Here is a 12,160-nt window from a genome sequence, read left to right on the forward strand (position 1 = left end):
ACTAGCATCTTTATATACCTATGTGTGAAACAATTCTTTCCTTATAGCGTATATGACTAGCTTATATGACTGATATGAGTTTATTTAGCAACGAAGATTTTGACATTATGAAATATAATTAACTTTCTCAATATATTTTATGTGGAAATTGTCTATTTAGTAATTGCGATTACTTGTTTTATCTTTCATTAGATAGTGCCCAACCGTTTGTATAAAAAAAGAGCGATGTATTCGTTAATAATCGTTAATGCAGAGATTACTAATCGTTAATGGAAAAACACTATTGTTACAACATTAAGGTTTTAGTATTTTAATTTTAATTATTTGCATTTTATTATAATTACAATATATTTATTTTCAATACAGTAAATATTTGCTTTCATGATTTGTCTAAGTACAGTTAGTTAGTTAGTTTATTGTATTTTTTGGAACCCAATTGTGGCAAATTTCAGAACGCACATTTGTCGTAGCAAACTAGCCCCACCACTAACTATAACCGTATCATACCGTGTCGTATTGCTTCTTGACCATCGGAAGAGTCAAGAGCAAACATCTAAGTCATAATTTTCCATTCGAGGATGACCGCGATGCTGTCCAACTGTCCGCGGTTTGTGCCTCGTGTAATAACAAGATTTAGTATATCACAAACGAAGGTAAATTATCAAATAATACTATCATTCCATTTGTTATTAATGTTAACGTATTTGTGACATACATATTGAGCAAGAAGAACCTAACGCCCTTTGAAGTAGAACCTGCCAATCAAAGTTGTCGGAATACTGCCTTTACCTATTGCATTTCGGTTATATAACAGTATTTGAACACGTTACGATTCATGACTCGATCTATCGACTACAATCTGTCAATGGGAAATTAAAAAATTCCTCGTGGCCGTCAGATGCAAACTTACTTTTTAGATAACCAAACAGATTTCCGTCGATTTTTTCAGGGCGTAATTTAAGGTCAAGGTTCTTTTTCTATCTATTCGATAGACACACTACCTATTTTTATCTAGTTTCTTTTATAACTCACTTTTATGTCATAATGTATATAAAATTATATAAACACATATAAAAATTTATATAACATTTTATATAATTATTACTTTTATATTTTAAATGAGAATCTATATTTATGTATACATTTGTTTCAGGTTGTGAGATCTTTATATAGTCAAGGTAAGACTACTAAATAAAAATGATATAATAAAGAAGTGGTGAGCTATGTTGAAAATCTAAAAACATTATCTTTATAGAGAGGCATATCAACGTTGGGGATAACCATGAACATAAACTATTAATTGTATCAAATCATTTTTGTAGGGCACATTCTATTTATCCACACCCAACATGTGGTCAACAAGAACTCACGAATGTAAGTTTAAAAAGTACATCAAAAGAGTAAAATATCCATATAATATGAATACTTTTTACATTTTTATCTAGAATAAACTGTAGTATAAATGGTTAATTAATTTAATAAGTAAAGTTTAATATGTAATTTTAATTTCTATCTAGATGTACAAAATATAAGAAATTTCACTGTTGGATAGACCAGGCAAGACATATTCATTCAACATCTTCATTATGTAAGTCATCTTTAGGGAAGAAAATATATAGTTAAGATTTTATACATAAATTCTTGCATAATGTAAATTTGTAATTGACAGGGGAAATAAAGGAAGTTGTAGTACCACCATTTGCGGAAAGTGTAAGTGAGGGGGATGTCAGATGGGATAAGAAAGTTGGTGATCAAGTTAAGGAAGATGATGTCTTATGTGAAATTGAAACTGATAAGGTAAAATCAATAAACAAATGAACTTACAGATAATAAACATATCTCGTAATTTATATATTTATGATAATCCCTTCACAGACTTCAGTTCCTGTACCATCACCAGCTTCTGGTGTAGTAAAAGAGATATTTGCCAAAGATGGTGAAACAGTAAAGCCAGGACAGAAACTATGTTCCATTGATGTTGGCGCAGTTGGAGCAGCACCAGCTGAAAAACCAGTTGAGAAACCAGCTGAAAAGCCAGCTGAAAAGGCTCCAAGTCCTCCACCTGCACCTAGTACAGCAGCACCACCGCCGCCACCACCACCACCACCACCACCACCACCTTCAGCAACTGTACCACCACCAGCTGCACGACCTCCACCTCCACAAGCACCTGCAGCATCCATGCCAGTTGCTGCAATTAAACATGCTCAAGTAGGTGTAATTGTGCAAATTCAGAAATAAAGATTCTTTATTTCTGTTATAAATTTTCCTTCCTGTTATAAATTTTTTGCTATTCATTAAATGAATGAACATTTTTAGTCATTGGAAGGTGCAAAGGTACAACTGCCTCCTGCTGATTATACACGTGAAATACTTGGCACCAGAACAGAACAACGGGTAAAGATGAACAGGATGCGAATACGTATTGCAGAACGATTAAAAGATGCTCAAAATACGAACGCTATGTTAACTACATTTAATGAGATCGATATGAGGTTATTACATATCTATTGTAACTATAATTGTTAACTTCTGTTTTTGTTAATAACTAACTTTTTTTTCTTTTTACAGCCGCATTATGGAATTCCGTAAAATGCACCAAGAAAATTTTACAAAGAAATATGGTTTAAAGCTGGGATTTATGAGTCCATTTATTGCAGCGAGTACCTATGCTTTAAAAGATCAACCAGTAGTAAATGCTGTAATAGATGGCACTGACATAGTTTATAGAGACTATGTTGATATTAGTGTCGCAGTTGCAACACCAAAGGGTCTTGTTGTCCCAGTTCTTCGTAGCGTAGAAAACAAGAATTTTGCAGAAATTGAAATTGCTTTGGCAGCTTTAGGCGATAAAGCAAGAAAAGGCAAAATATCCGTCGAAGATATGGACGGTGGTACATTCACGATAAGTAACGGCGGTGTATTTGGTTCTCTGTTGGGTACACCTATTATTAATCCACCACAAAGTGCAATTCTTGGGATGCATGGAGTATTCGACAGGCCCGTTGCAGTAAAGGGCGAGGTAAACACCGACAATTTCTTCTAATAAAGACTAATATTACAAATTTTATTGATCTTTTAATAATTTTCAGATTAAAATTCGTCCAATGATGTATGTGGCTTTAACATATGATCATCGATTAATTGACGGTCGCGAGGCTGTGATGTTCTTAAGAAAAATCAAGGACGCTGTGGAAGACCCTAGAATTATTTTAGCTGGCATTTAAGCCCCGTAAATATTTTCATTGAATCGCTTCAAACACGCCTCACATCATGTTCAGAGCATTTTATACACGTTGTATTATATTCTGTTCATCGAGGATTTTACTCAAAACTACATATTCTCAAATACTTACTAATCATTGTGATAAACGAAAGTAAAAGAAGAAAAATATTATACGAACAAGAGAACATAATGTATTACTATCTGAAAGACTTTATGTTATTATCAAAGTATTATTTCAATTTATTTTTTGTCTTAATATACAGCGGCGTAAATCGATCTTTCTGCAACGTATAATACAATTGCTACATCATAACGTTTTTGAATTCTAACTAATGCTTAATTTAAGAAAATCCTTATTGGCATGAAAAAAAAAGAAACATATTTTAGTATCTATGTGACTCGAATACAAAATGCATTATATAGTAATTGAAAGGAAGAAAGCAAATTAAATGCCGTAAAATGTTTAAAACCTTTTACTTGAAAAAAGCATACATTTCTAATGTATAATTGGTTCGATATAATTTGATTATATCTCTTTTTTTAACTTTCTATATTGTTGTTCAACGTATTTTTTGTAAAAATTGTACACAGATCATTACGTTTTTAAGACAACCACGTGTAAGAAGTATTTTACTATTTTTAATTGCTCTTATTTTTATTTTGATGGCTTTGAACGAGATGTTATAAAGAAGCGATAATTAAAGAGCTAGAAGGAGATACTTTATTACAAAAATAAATGTATCCAAGTATTAAAATAAAATTTCACGAATCTATATGTTGTCGATATTGTTAAATTATGTTCACAAAGACTTATATGTTGTATCGAGTTTTCTGAGAAAGAAATTTGTCATTTATACATTTTTCAAAACACGTGGGATTACGCAACAATTTTTCATTTTTTTATAAAGCTATAATTTTTCAATAACTATTGTCGAATACGATCATGTAAATTGTTCATAAATAAAAAACAATATTAAAGCTCGTTTAATATTGCTTTTAAAAACTTTTAATTGTTCAATTCGTCATACACAATCAAAATATTTATATTATTAATTTTTATATCATATTTTTTTTTAAACATATAACATTTTTTGTATTAATACTTTTTCGACGTATCGAATTATTTCGATATATTACGAAGAAAGATATCGAAATCGTAATCGATTCTGCTCATATAAAGGCGAATGACTTCGCCGTTTCGATTCGTGACCAAACAGTGAAGCAAAAATGGTAATTTCTAAAGCCTTCTTAATTATTTGTAAATTAAGGAACTCGAACTATTCTAGAATAATTTATAGTAAAATATTTAACGTCTATATCCAATTAATTATAAAATTTATTACTTTCTTTTTAAATAAGTATATTATGTTATGTTTGACATTTTAGGTTATACTAATTATAACACGTTTTCTGATAAATTTCATATTATTCAAACTGAAAGTTTCGTATTCATTGCCAACTGTGTTTTTTTATTCATACGCAACATTCTTTCGAAATTATATTAAAAATATTATGTATTATGAAGTTGAAATTATTTTGAAAGGTAATATTTATTATATCAGGGACAGAATCAATCTGGTACCAGTGGTACAGGAAGTGATAAGAAGGATGATAAGGATAAGAAAAAGAAATATGAACCACCTATCCCAACAAGAGTAGGCAAAAAGAAGCGGCGTACAAAAGGACCAGATGCTGCTTTAAAATTACCACAAGTTACACCTCATACACGTTGTAGACTAAAGCTTCTGAAGTTAGAACGTATAAAAGATTACTTGTTAATGGAAGAAGAATTTATTCGAAATCAAGAAAGACTAAAGCCACAAGAAGAAAAGAATGAAGAAGAAAGATCTAAAGTCGATGACTTACGTGGAACTCCAATGTCTGTTGGAACATTAGAAGAAATTATTGATGATAATCATGCAATAGTTTCTACATCTGTTGGCTCTGAGCATTATGTATCAATTTTATCATTTGTGGATAAGGATCAATTAGAACCTGGATGTTCTGTTCTATTAAATCATAAAGTTCATGCTGTTGTTGGAGTTTTAGGTGATGATACAGATCCTATGGTTACAGTAATGAAACTAGAGAAAGCTCCACAAGAAACTTATGCAGATATTGGTGGTATGAAATATTTGCATTACTATTACAAATTTTTATATAACATTACTAATTCACAAACATATTTCATTATTTAGGACTTGATACACAAATTCAAGAAATCAAGGAATCTGTAGAATTACCTTTAACACATCCAGAGTATTATGAAGAAATGGGTATTAAACCTCCAAAAGGAGTCATACTTTATGGTCCTCCAGGAACTGGAAAAACATTGTTAGCAAAAGCTGTTGCTAATCAAACCTCTGCAACCTTTTTGAGAGTTGTTGGTTCTGAGCTTATACAGAAATATTTAGGAGATGGTCCCAAACTTGTTAGGGAGTTATTTAGGGTTGCAGAAGAGCATGCCCCTTCTATTGTATTTATAGATGAAATAGATGCTGTAGGCACAAAACGATATGATAGCAATAGTGGTGGAGAACGCGAAATTCAAAGAACTATGTTAGAACTCCTCAATCAACTTGATGGTACGAAAAGTATTTTAATTTCAATTATACAGTATTATTATAATTATGTTTTACATTTTAGTAACAAAGTATTTTTATTTTTCAGGTTTTGATAGTCGCGGAGATGTTAAAGTTGTTATGGCTACAAATAGAATTGAAACATTAGATCCAGCATTAATCAGACCTGGCCGTATTGATAGAAAAATAGAATTTCCATTGCCTGATGAAAAAACAAAAAGAAGAATATTCAGCATTCATACTAGCAGAATGACTTTAGCACCTGATGTAAATTTAGCAGAATTAATTATGGCTAAAGATGATCTTTCAGGTGCAGACATAAAGGTAAAGCATTATTTATATAATGGTATTTGAATGGAAAAAGAATTAAATGATACATTAAACAATATTTTTATCTTATAGGCTATATGTACTGAAGCTGGTTTAATGGCTTTACGCGAACGTCGTATGAAAGTTACTAGTGATGATTTCAAAAAATCTAAAGAGAGCGTTTTGTATCGGAAAAAGGAGGGATCTCCCGAAGGGTTATATTTATAAAAATTCTGCAATTAAAATTCTTTATTTACGTTTGAAGCATAAAAATATATATGCTAATAAAAAAATACAAAAAACTGTTTTGATTTATAAATTAATTATCTTCTAAATCTGGAACATCTCGTATCTTTAATATATCAGATTCGCTAATATTTAATTGCTTTACATATGGTTGAAAATACTCATACGATGTTTGAAGAACTTTCACTGAATACGATCTTTGTTCATTGATGATTTCATCAAAACTCTTCTGTGTATTATTGCCATTATGAAGTTCTGTTATACATATATGACACGCACCTCTTCTAGTTTTATCAAAAATTTCTTTTATATTTTGCGGATGCTCGACATCCTTTGGTATAGCATTTAATAAACTTTTAAACTTTCCTAGAATAAAAGCCGTTTGAAAGCCTTCTTTATATCCACTATCAAAACCATTTTGAAAAACAGAATTTGACCCATCTTCTACTCCTTCCCTGTAACCAACCTTTAAAAAATAATAATATATTTAATATAACCTAACCCCAATCGTAGTACAGTTCATAGAAAATTTAGGTATTGTCCTTCTTATAATTATATGTTGGTATACAAATTGTACCTTTTTAGCATTACTAATAATTCGATCCCAGTTTTTAGTAGCAATAGTCAAAGAATCTTCAGTATCCGATTCATTTAAAGAATTTTCCATGTTTTCTAAATAATTTTTGCTTTAATATAATAAATCTTATCGTTCCGGTTGCAGGTTATTAGCGGAAGTATATGAATATAACCTAGCAAATCTTGAAGATAATCGTGTGAACTGCATGTTTAATATTACACAAGTATAATGGAAACCGAAGCTAGTACTTCGAAGGAACGCGATACAACCAATGCAGATATAAATTCATACGAAACGATTGAACAAAAGTAAGATTTATTTCGTTTTACTAAAAATTAATGACATTTACTACGTATATAGTTACGTATAGGTTACAATCATTACTCATGTACAATATAAATAATTATGTTATTACATAATAGACTCATATTTTATTATTATAGAAATGAAATATGAAAAAAATATCTAAATATGGTATTTTAAATTTTCAGAATTCTTGCATTAGCACAAACAAGACCAAAAGGAATATCTGATAAAGACTTAAGTACTGAAATGCCAGAGTTGCAACCTGTTCAAAGAGCTCAAATTATAAATAAACTTTTATCTCAGGGTCATTTTGATCTATTTAAGCAAGGTGGTTCCTTGTTATATCGTTTGAAAGATCCATCTAAAGCAAAAATAGCTAAAGGTGCTGATAATGAAGAAAAGATCGTATATACCATCATTGAAGAAGCGGGGAATAAAGGGATTTGGATTCGTGATATAAGATTTAAATCTAATTTAATGCCCACTCAATTAAATAAAATTTTAAAAAGTTTAGAGATTAAAAAATTTATCAAAGCTGTTAAGTCTGTAGCAGCAAGTAAGAAAAAAGTGTATATGTTATACAATTTAGAGCCAGACACATCTGTAACTGGAGGTGCATGGTACCAAGATCAAGATTTTGAAGCGGAATTTGTTGATGTTCTTAATCAACAATGTTATAGATTTCTAGAGAATAAAAGGGAACAAATGAACTCTTGTAGAGGTGGACCGATCATGGCTAGAAATGTTACATTTGCTTCATCTAAAGAAGTATGGAAATTTATCTCTGATCTAGGAATAAGCAAGGTTTGAATGATCATTATAATTTTCTTCAAGTTATATATGTAGGCATTATAAAAAAATGCAAATATTTATAGGTGAAGTTATCAGTTGAAGATTTGGAGATGATATTGAATACCTTAGTTTATGATGGAAAAGTAGAACGTACTCTTTCAGGCGATGGGAGCACTTTATATAGAGCAGTAGAACCTTTATTAAGTCCACCTGGATTAATTAAATCTACTTGCGGCATTTGTCCGGTAAGCTATTTTATTTTTCTTTTTCATACATATTTTTTGTGACTTAATAATATAGAAATATTTTAATACAGGTGAGAAAAAATTGTTGTGATGTCGGTGATGTTACACCTACAAAGTGCCAATACATTACAGAATGGTTGGAATAATATTTTGTAATAAAAATATGGATTTAAAATAATTATTTATTTGTATATAGTCTTTTTATACAAATATATAAGTTACACAGAAAAAGAGAATAAAACCTTCTATAAAATATATTTAGAACGCTTATTTTATACAATCTTATAGTAATTTACAAAGATTAAGGAGAAAAATTTGGAGTTGTTTAATAATAGTAATTATAATAGAAACTGTTATTATTTATAACTGTATGAGAATAAAAACATAATAATTTTACCTAGATAAATTGCGAACAATTCCCGCCAAATTTAGTAGGTTTTATATCTAGACCGGATACTAATTACCAACTTGAAAAAGATAGTATGTTACAGTTATATTTTATATAGTTCGTAATGAATTTTCTTCACGAATAATATCACAAATACTTGTGACAATTATAGAAATTGTATTATCGTTGAAAGAAGAGACGTTTATCGAATTGAAAATTTTGAATGCATTAGCGCAACGAACATTATCACATGATTATCTTTATTTCCCGCGTTTTAAATAATAGCTTTATGTTGGCAACATTATTCTTTTTATTGGTTTCCGGCTTTGAGATGCCAGATGTGAATGCGCGCTTCCACGAGCACCGTTAAATCGTGCTTTGTCATGAGACTCGAAATGTTTCGTGAAACGATATCAAAGTTTTATGTTCAGTGCGTATAAATAAACAAAATTTCAAATCAAGTAAATCGCAACAAGGTCTAGGGGAAATTAAAAAGCAGTTGAAACTTTAAACGCGTTTATAAGAGTTGGCGTGTGTTGCATGTGTCTCTCGGTGTTTCGGAAAAAGTATAGCACTATCTTCGACGTAGAATTGATTATAATTTGTTAGAATCGTGAACGAAGACGTAGATTTACCAAGAGTCGACATGCCGCTTCTTCGTAAACAGCCGTTCCAACGTCTTCACGTTTCGTCAGATTTTAAAGACGACGACGAAGTTTTCCACTGTGAGGTTACCAATGAAATTTTCAAGGACTACAAGTAAGACCATGACAGCTGAGATGAGTTCGAAACATATTCTGCAGTTTCGTTAATGCAACTTCTTAGTCATGAATATCTCGTATTCTTTCAACATTATCTTGCTTCCTTGAAGCTATTCTCGTAAATAATACATGTCGACATGCTAGTTAATGATTTGTTATTGTATATCCTTTTGCTCTATACTGAATAGATAAAGCTGAAAAGTATATTATAAGAAACATTTAGATCATACACGTAAATTTTATCTACCGTCATTAGTTAAATCTTGCATGATAATTTCGAAAAGATCATAGATTAAATTATCTCAGTTTTATTTTGTTACTCTATTACATATTTACATCCGTGTTTTTTAAGTGTATTTTCATCTTTGCAATAATATGTAAATCTGCTATCCACTTTTAGAAAAATGTTATTGCATTCATTGATATTAATAACATTGCATTTAGGGTGTTATAACATATTTTATGATTGCAGTGAATTTTGTGAGAGGATTATTTTGTGTAACTCACTTATATGGTCATGTAGTATAACTGGCAGAACTAACATGACCTTTGAGGAGGCTTTACAATGTGAAGAAAATGCAAAAAGAAGCCTTAAAGAATTTCCTATGGAGGTGTGATATTTCATTAAAAATTTAGTGTTACATTATTAAAATATTAGATTTGTTGATTGTGTGTTTTATATTACAGCTACGTATACCTATATTATATCTTGCCAGTAAAACAAACAGATCATCCTTTAAGGAAATGATAGAAGATGTGTATCAATTTGCAAGGGATCGTTATTTTGTTGGTGAAATGGTAGAAGCAAGTTTTACAGAGGATTCTTGGTGTGATTGTCATGTTCTTCAAGTTATTGCACCCTCAGAACAACAAATTAAATTATATAACAAAGAAAACAACAGGTATAATATTTATCTATATTACATAAATGAAAAATGTGTGTATGTGCATTCATATTATTGTAATTTAAGTTTATTACATAGGAGCCCACAAGAACAACAGTATCATCCACCGGCAAAATTATTTCGTTATGAAGTGGAACAATTGGACTCTGGAGACTCTGATGTTAGTCAACTCATGATAGTGGAAGCAGCACAAGTGAGAAGAAGGAAGCAACATTACAGTAAAGAGCGTAATAAAATTTTTTTACGTCAGTTATGTGAACAGAATGAAAGTGGAATATGGATTATTAAAGTTAGTATATTAATAGCAATAACACACAAATTTTGTGAATATATTGATGGAGAAAATTTTTCTGCATTTCTAGGATAGTGTTTTACAAAAATATGGGATTAATAAAGTACGTTTTGATACCATATTTGCTGGTCCTCCTCCAGACTTTACATCACGTATTAAAAAGCCTGTTAAACATAAACAGGAATCAATAGATAAATTTCTTACTACAGATGTATCAAAACAGAAGTTAATAGAAAAACCTAACCCTTTAAAAAAAGTGAATCAAGGAGGAGTGGATATAAAAAAATTTCGCAAACCGAGGTAAAACGATATATATTAAATTAAAGGCACTTTGCACTGTCTAGTTATTAAAAATATATTAAAATTACAAAACTTTTAAATAGGATGAATGGGAAATTTAAAGAAGATCTTAAGGCAAAAGCCCTTGAAGAAAAAGCAAAACGTAAAGAAGAAAGAGTATTGCAAAATGAACGTAAAAAGGAGGAAAAACAAAAATCAGCAGCTTTAGCTGCATATATAAGACAATGGAATAAGCCAAGGGAGGATCTTGAATGTGAAGATCTTTCTCCTATCCCAGAAGCTACGCCAGTCAAAAGTAGCATACCTAATGAAAAATTTGGCGACAGTGTAATGATTCTAGAATTTTTAGAATTTTTTAATGAAGAACTGGAAGTTAGTGCATATTTCCCAAATGGTTTTACTTTAGATTTACTGGAAAAAGCACTATTATTAAAAGAAACATCTGGACCTTGGAGTGACCTTCTACAATTGTTATTAGCAAACATTTTTAAATATCAAACAGATGAAGAAGATGAAATTCATGCTCAAGCATCTGACATAACAAATGATATTAGCACGAATGAAGGAGCATCATCAATGACAAAGGCTGTAAAACTTTCTACTATAGCATCTAGTTGGAGTCAGGTGCACCAAGGTTGCAAATTGTCTGAATTGACATTAGATCATGTAACTTTAAGTGAAATTCTAAGACAACACTTATTGTGCTCTGGAGGGCGAATTGGCGATGTTGCTACTAAGTGGAGATATTCTCAAAGAGGTACATATATATATATATATATATATATATATATATATATATATATATATATATATATATATATATATATATATATATATATATATATATATATATATATATATATATATATATATATATATATATATATATATATATATATATATATATATATATATATATATATATATATATATATATATATATATATATATATATATATATATATATATATATATATATATATATATATATATATATATATATATATATATATATATATATATATATATATATATATATATATATATATATATATATATATATATATATATATATATATATATATATATATATATATATATATATATATATATATATATATATATATATATATATATATATATATATATATATATATATATATATATATATATATATATATATATATATATATATATATATATATATATATATATATATATATATATAACT

The 12,160-nt window shown here is 29.4% G+C and overlaps 5 protein-coding genes across 10 annotated transcripts in view; 4 read left to right on the forward strand and 1 right to left on the reverse strand.

Annotated features, from left to right (window-relative positions):
* Positions 1–478: 478 nt before the first annotated feature.
* Positions 479–4,001, forward strand: LOC100742145 (dihydrolipoyllysine-residue succinyltransferase component of 2-oxoglutarate dehydrogenase complex, mitochondrial). The gene is made up of 9 exons (XM_003489128.4): positions 479–653; positions 1,154–1,178; positions 1,323–1,374; positions 1,518–1,588; positions 1,670–1,797; positions 1,876–2,211; positions 2,320–2,495; positions 2,572–3,022; positions 3,093–4,001. The coding sequence occupies exons 1-9, from the start codon at positions 579–581 to the stop codon at positions 3,225–3,227; spliced, it is 1,449 nt and encodes a 482-aa protein (XP_003489176.1). The 5' UTR covers positions 479–578; the 3' UTR covers positions 3,228–4,001.
* A 341-nt stretch (positions 4,002–4,342) lies between these two features.
* Positions 4,343–6,735, forward strand: LOC100742262 (26S proteasome regulatory subunit 4). The gene is made up of 5 exons (XM_003489129.4): positions 4,343–4,456; positions 4,789–5,350; positions 5,425–5,811; positions 5,897–6,132; positions 6,211–6,735. The coding sequence occupies exons 1-5, from the start codon at positions 4,454–4,456 to the stop codon at positions 6,343–6,345; spliced, it is 1,323 nt and encodes a 440-aa protein (XP_003489177.1). The 5' UTR covers positions 4,343–4,453; the 3' UTR covers positions 6,346–6,735.
* LOC100742509 lies at positions 6,349–7,533 on the reverse strand. Of its 2 annotated transcripts, XM_003489131.4 has the most exons (3): positions 7,290–7,533; positions 6,941–7,035; positions 6,349–6,829 (listed from the first exon to the last, which is right to left on the reverse strand). In XM_003489131.4, exons 2-3 carry the CDS (start codon positions 7,028–7,030, stop codon positions 6,437–6,439), a joined length of 483 nt encoding a protein of 160 aa, XP_003489179.1. In that variant the 5' UTR covers positions 7,031–7,035; positions 7,290–7,533; the 3' UTR covers positions 6,349–6,436. The 2 variants fall into 2 exon arrangements, with proteins under 2 accessions (XP_003489179.1, XP_033176420.1); XM_033320529.1 differs by lacking the exon at positions 7,290–7,533 and having other exon boundaries at positions 6,941–7,121.
* Positions 7,094–8,474, forward strand: LOC100742385 (DNA-directed RNA polymerase III subunit RPC6). The gene is made up of 4 exons (XM_003489130.4): positions 7,094–7,248; positions 7,432–8,050; positions 8,122–8,283; positions 8,355–8,474. The coding sequence occupies exons 1-4, from the start codon at positions 7,169–7,171 to the stop codon at positions 8,427–8,429; spliced, it is 936 nt and encodes a 311-aa protein (XP_003489178.1). The 5' UTR covers positions 7,094–7,168; the 3' UTR covers positions 8,430–8,474.
* Positions 8,475–8,988: 514 nt separating this feature from the next.
* LOC100742715 (bromodomain adjacent to zinc finger domain protein 1A) overlaps positions 8,989–12,160 on the forward strand; it is an 8,780-nt gene continuing 5,608 nt past the window's right edge. For 4 of the 5 annotated variants that reach the window (XM_012385134.3, XM_012385135.3, XM_012385136.3 and 1 more), the window contains exons 1-6: positions 8,989–9,430; positions 9,905–10,043; positions 10,120–10,334; positions 10,404–10,626; positions 10,700–10,929; positions 11,013–11,686. In XM_012385134.3, coding sequence (XP_012240557.1) covers positions 9,318–9,430; positions 9,905–10,043; positions 10,120–10,334; positions 10,404–10,626; positions 10,700–10,929; positions 11,013–11,686 — 1,594 coding nt within the window. In that variant the 5' untranslated portion in view covers positions 8,989–9,317. The remainder of the gene's footprint in view (positions 9,431–9,904; positions 10,044–10,119; positions 10,335–10,403; positions 10,627–10,699; positions 10,930–11,012; positions 11,687–12,160) is intronic. The other variant, XM_003489134.4, reaches the window with a different exon arrangement.

This window comes from Bombus impatiens, unplaced genomic scaffold (assembly GCF_000188095.3).
Source record: "Bombus impatiens unplaced genomic scaffold, BIMP_2.2 scf_0318, whole genome shotgun sequence".
NCBI lineage: Eukaryota > Metazoa > Arthropoda > Insecta > Hymenoptera > Apidae > Bombus > Bombus impatiens.

Coding starts and splice junctions, on each gene's coding strand:
- LOC100742145 (XM_003489128.4), top strand. CDS start 579: ATGACCGCGATGCTGTCCAACTGTCCGCGGTTTGTGCCTCGTGTAATA. Junction 1,375..1,517: donor GTCAACAAGAACTCACGAAT/GTAAGTTTAAAA, acceptor ATTTCTATCTAG/ATGTACAAAATATAAGAAAT. Junction 3,023..3,092: donor CCGTTGCAGTAAAGGGCGAG/GTAAACACCGAC, acceptor AATAATTTTCAG/ATTAAAATTCGTCCAATGAT.
- LOC100742262 (XM_003489129.4), top strand. Junction 5,812..5,896: donor ACTCCTCAATCAACTTGATG/GTACGAAAAGTA, acceptor TTTATTTTTCAG/GTTTTGATAGTCGCGGAGAT. Junction 6,133..6,210: donor TTTCAGGTGCAGACATAAAG/GTAAAGCATTAT, acceptor TTTATCTTATAG/GCTATATGTACTGAAGCTGG.
- LOC100742509 (XM_003489131.4), bottom strand. CDS start 7,030: ATGGAAAATTCTTTAAATGAATCGGATACTGAAGATTCTTTGACTATT. Junction 6,830..6,940: donor TTATTAGTAATGCTAAAAAG/GTACAATTTGTA, acceptor TATTTTTTAAAG/GTTGGTTACAGGGAAGGAGT.
- LOC100742385 (XM_003489130.4), top strand. CDS start 7,169: ATGGAAACCGAAGCTAGTACTTCGAAGGAACGCGATACAACCAATGCA. Junction 8,051..8,121: donor CTGATCTAGGAATAAGCAAG/GTTTGAATGATC, acceptor AAATATTTATAG/GTGAAGTTATCAGTTGAAGA. Junction 8,284..8,354: donor CTACTTGCGGCATTTGTCCG/GTAAGCTATTTT, acceptor ATTTTAATACAG/GTGAGAAAAAATTGTTGTGA.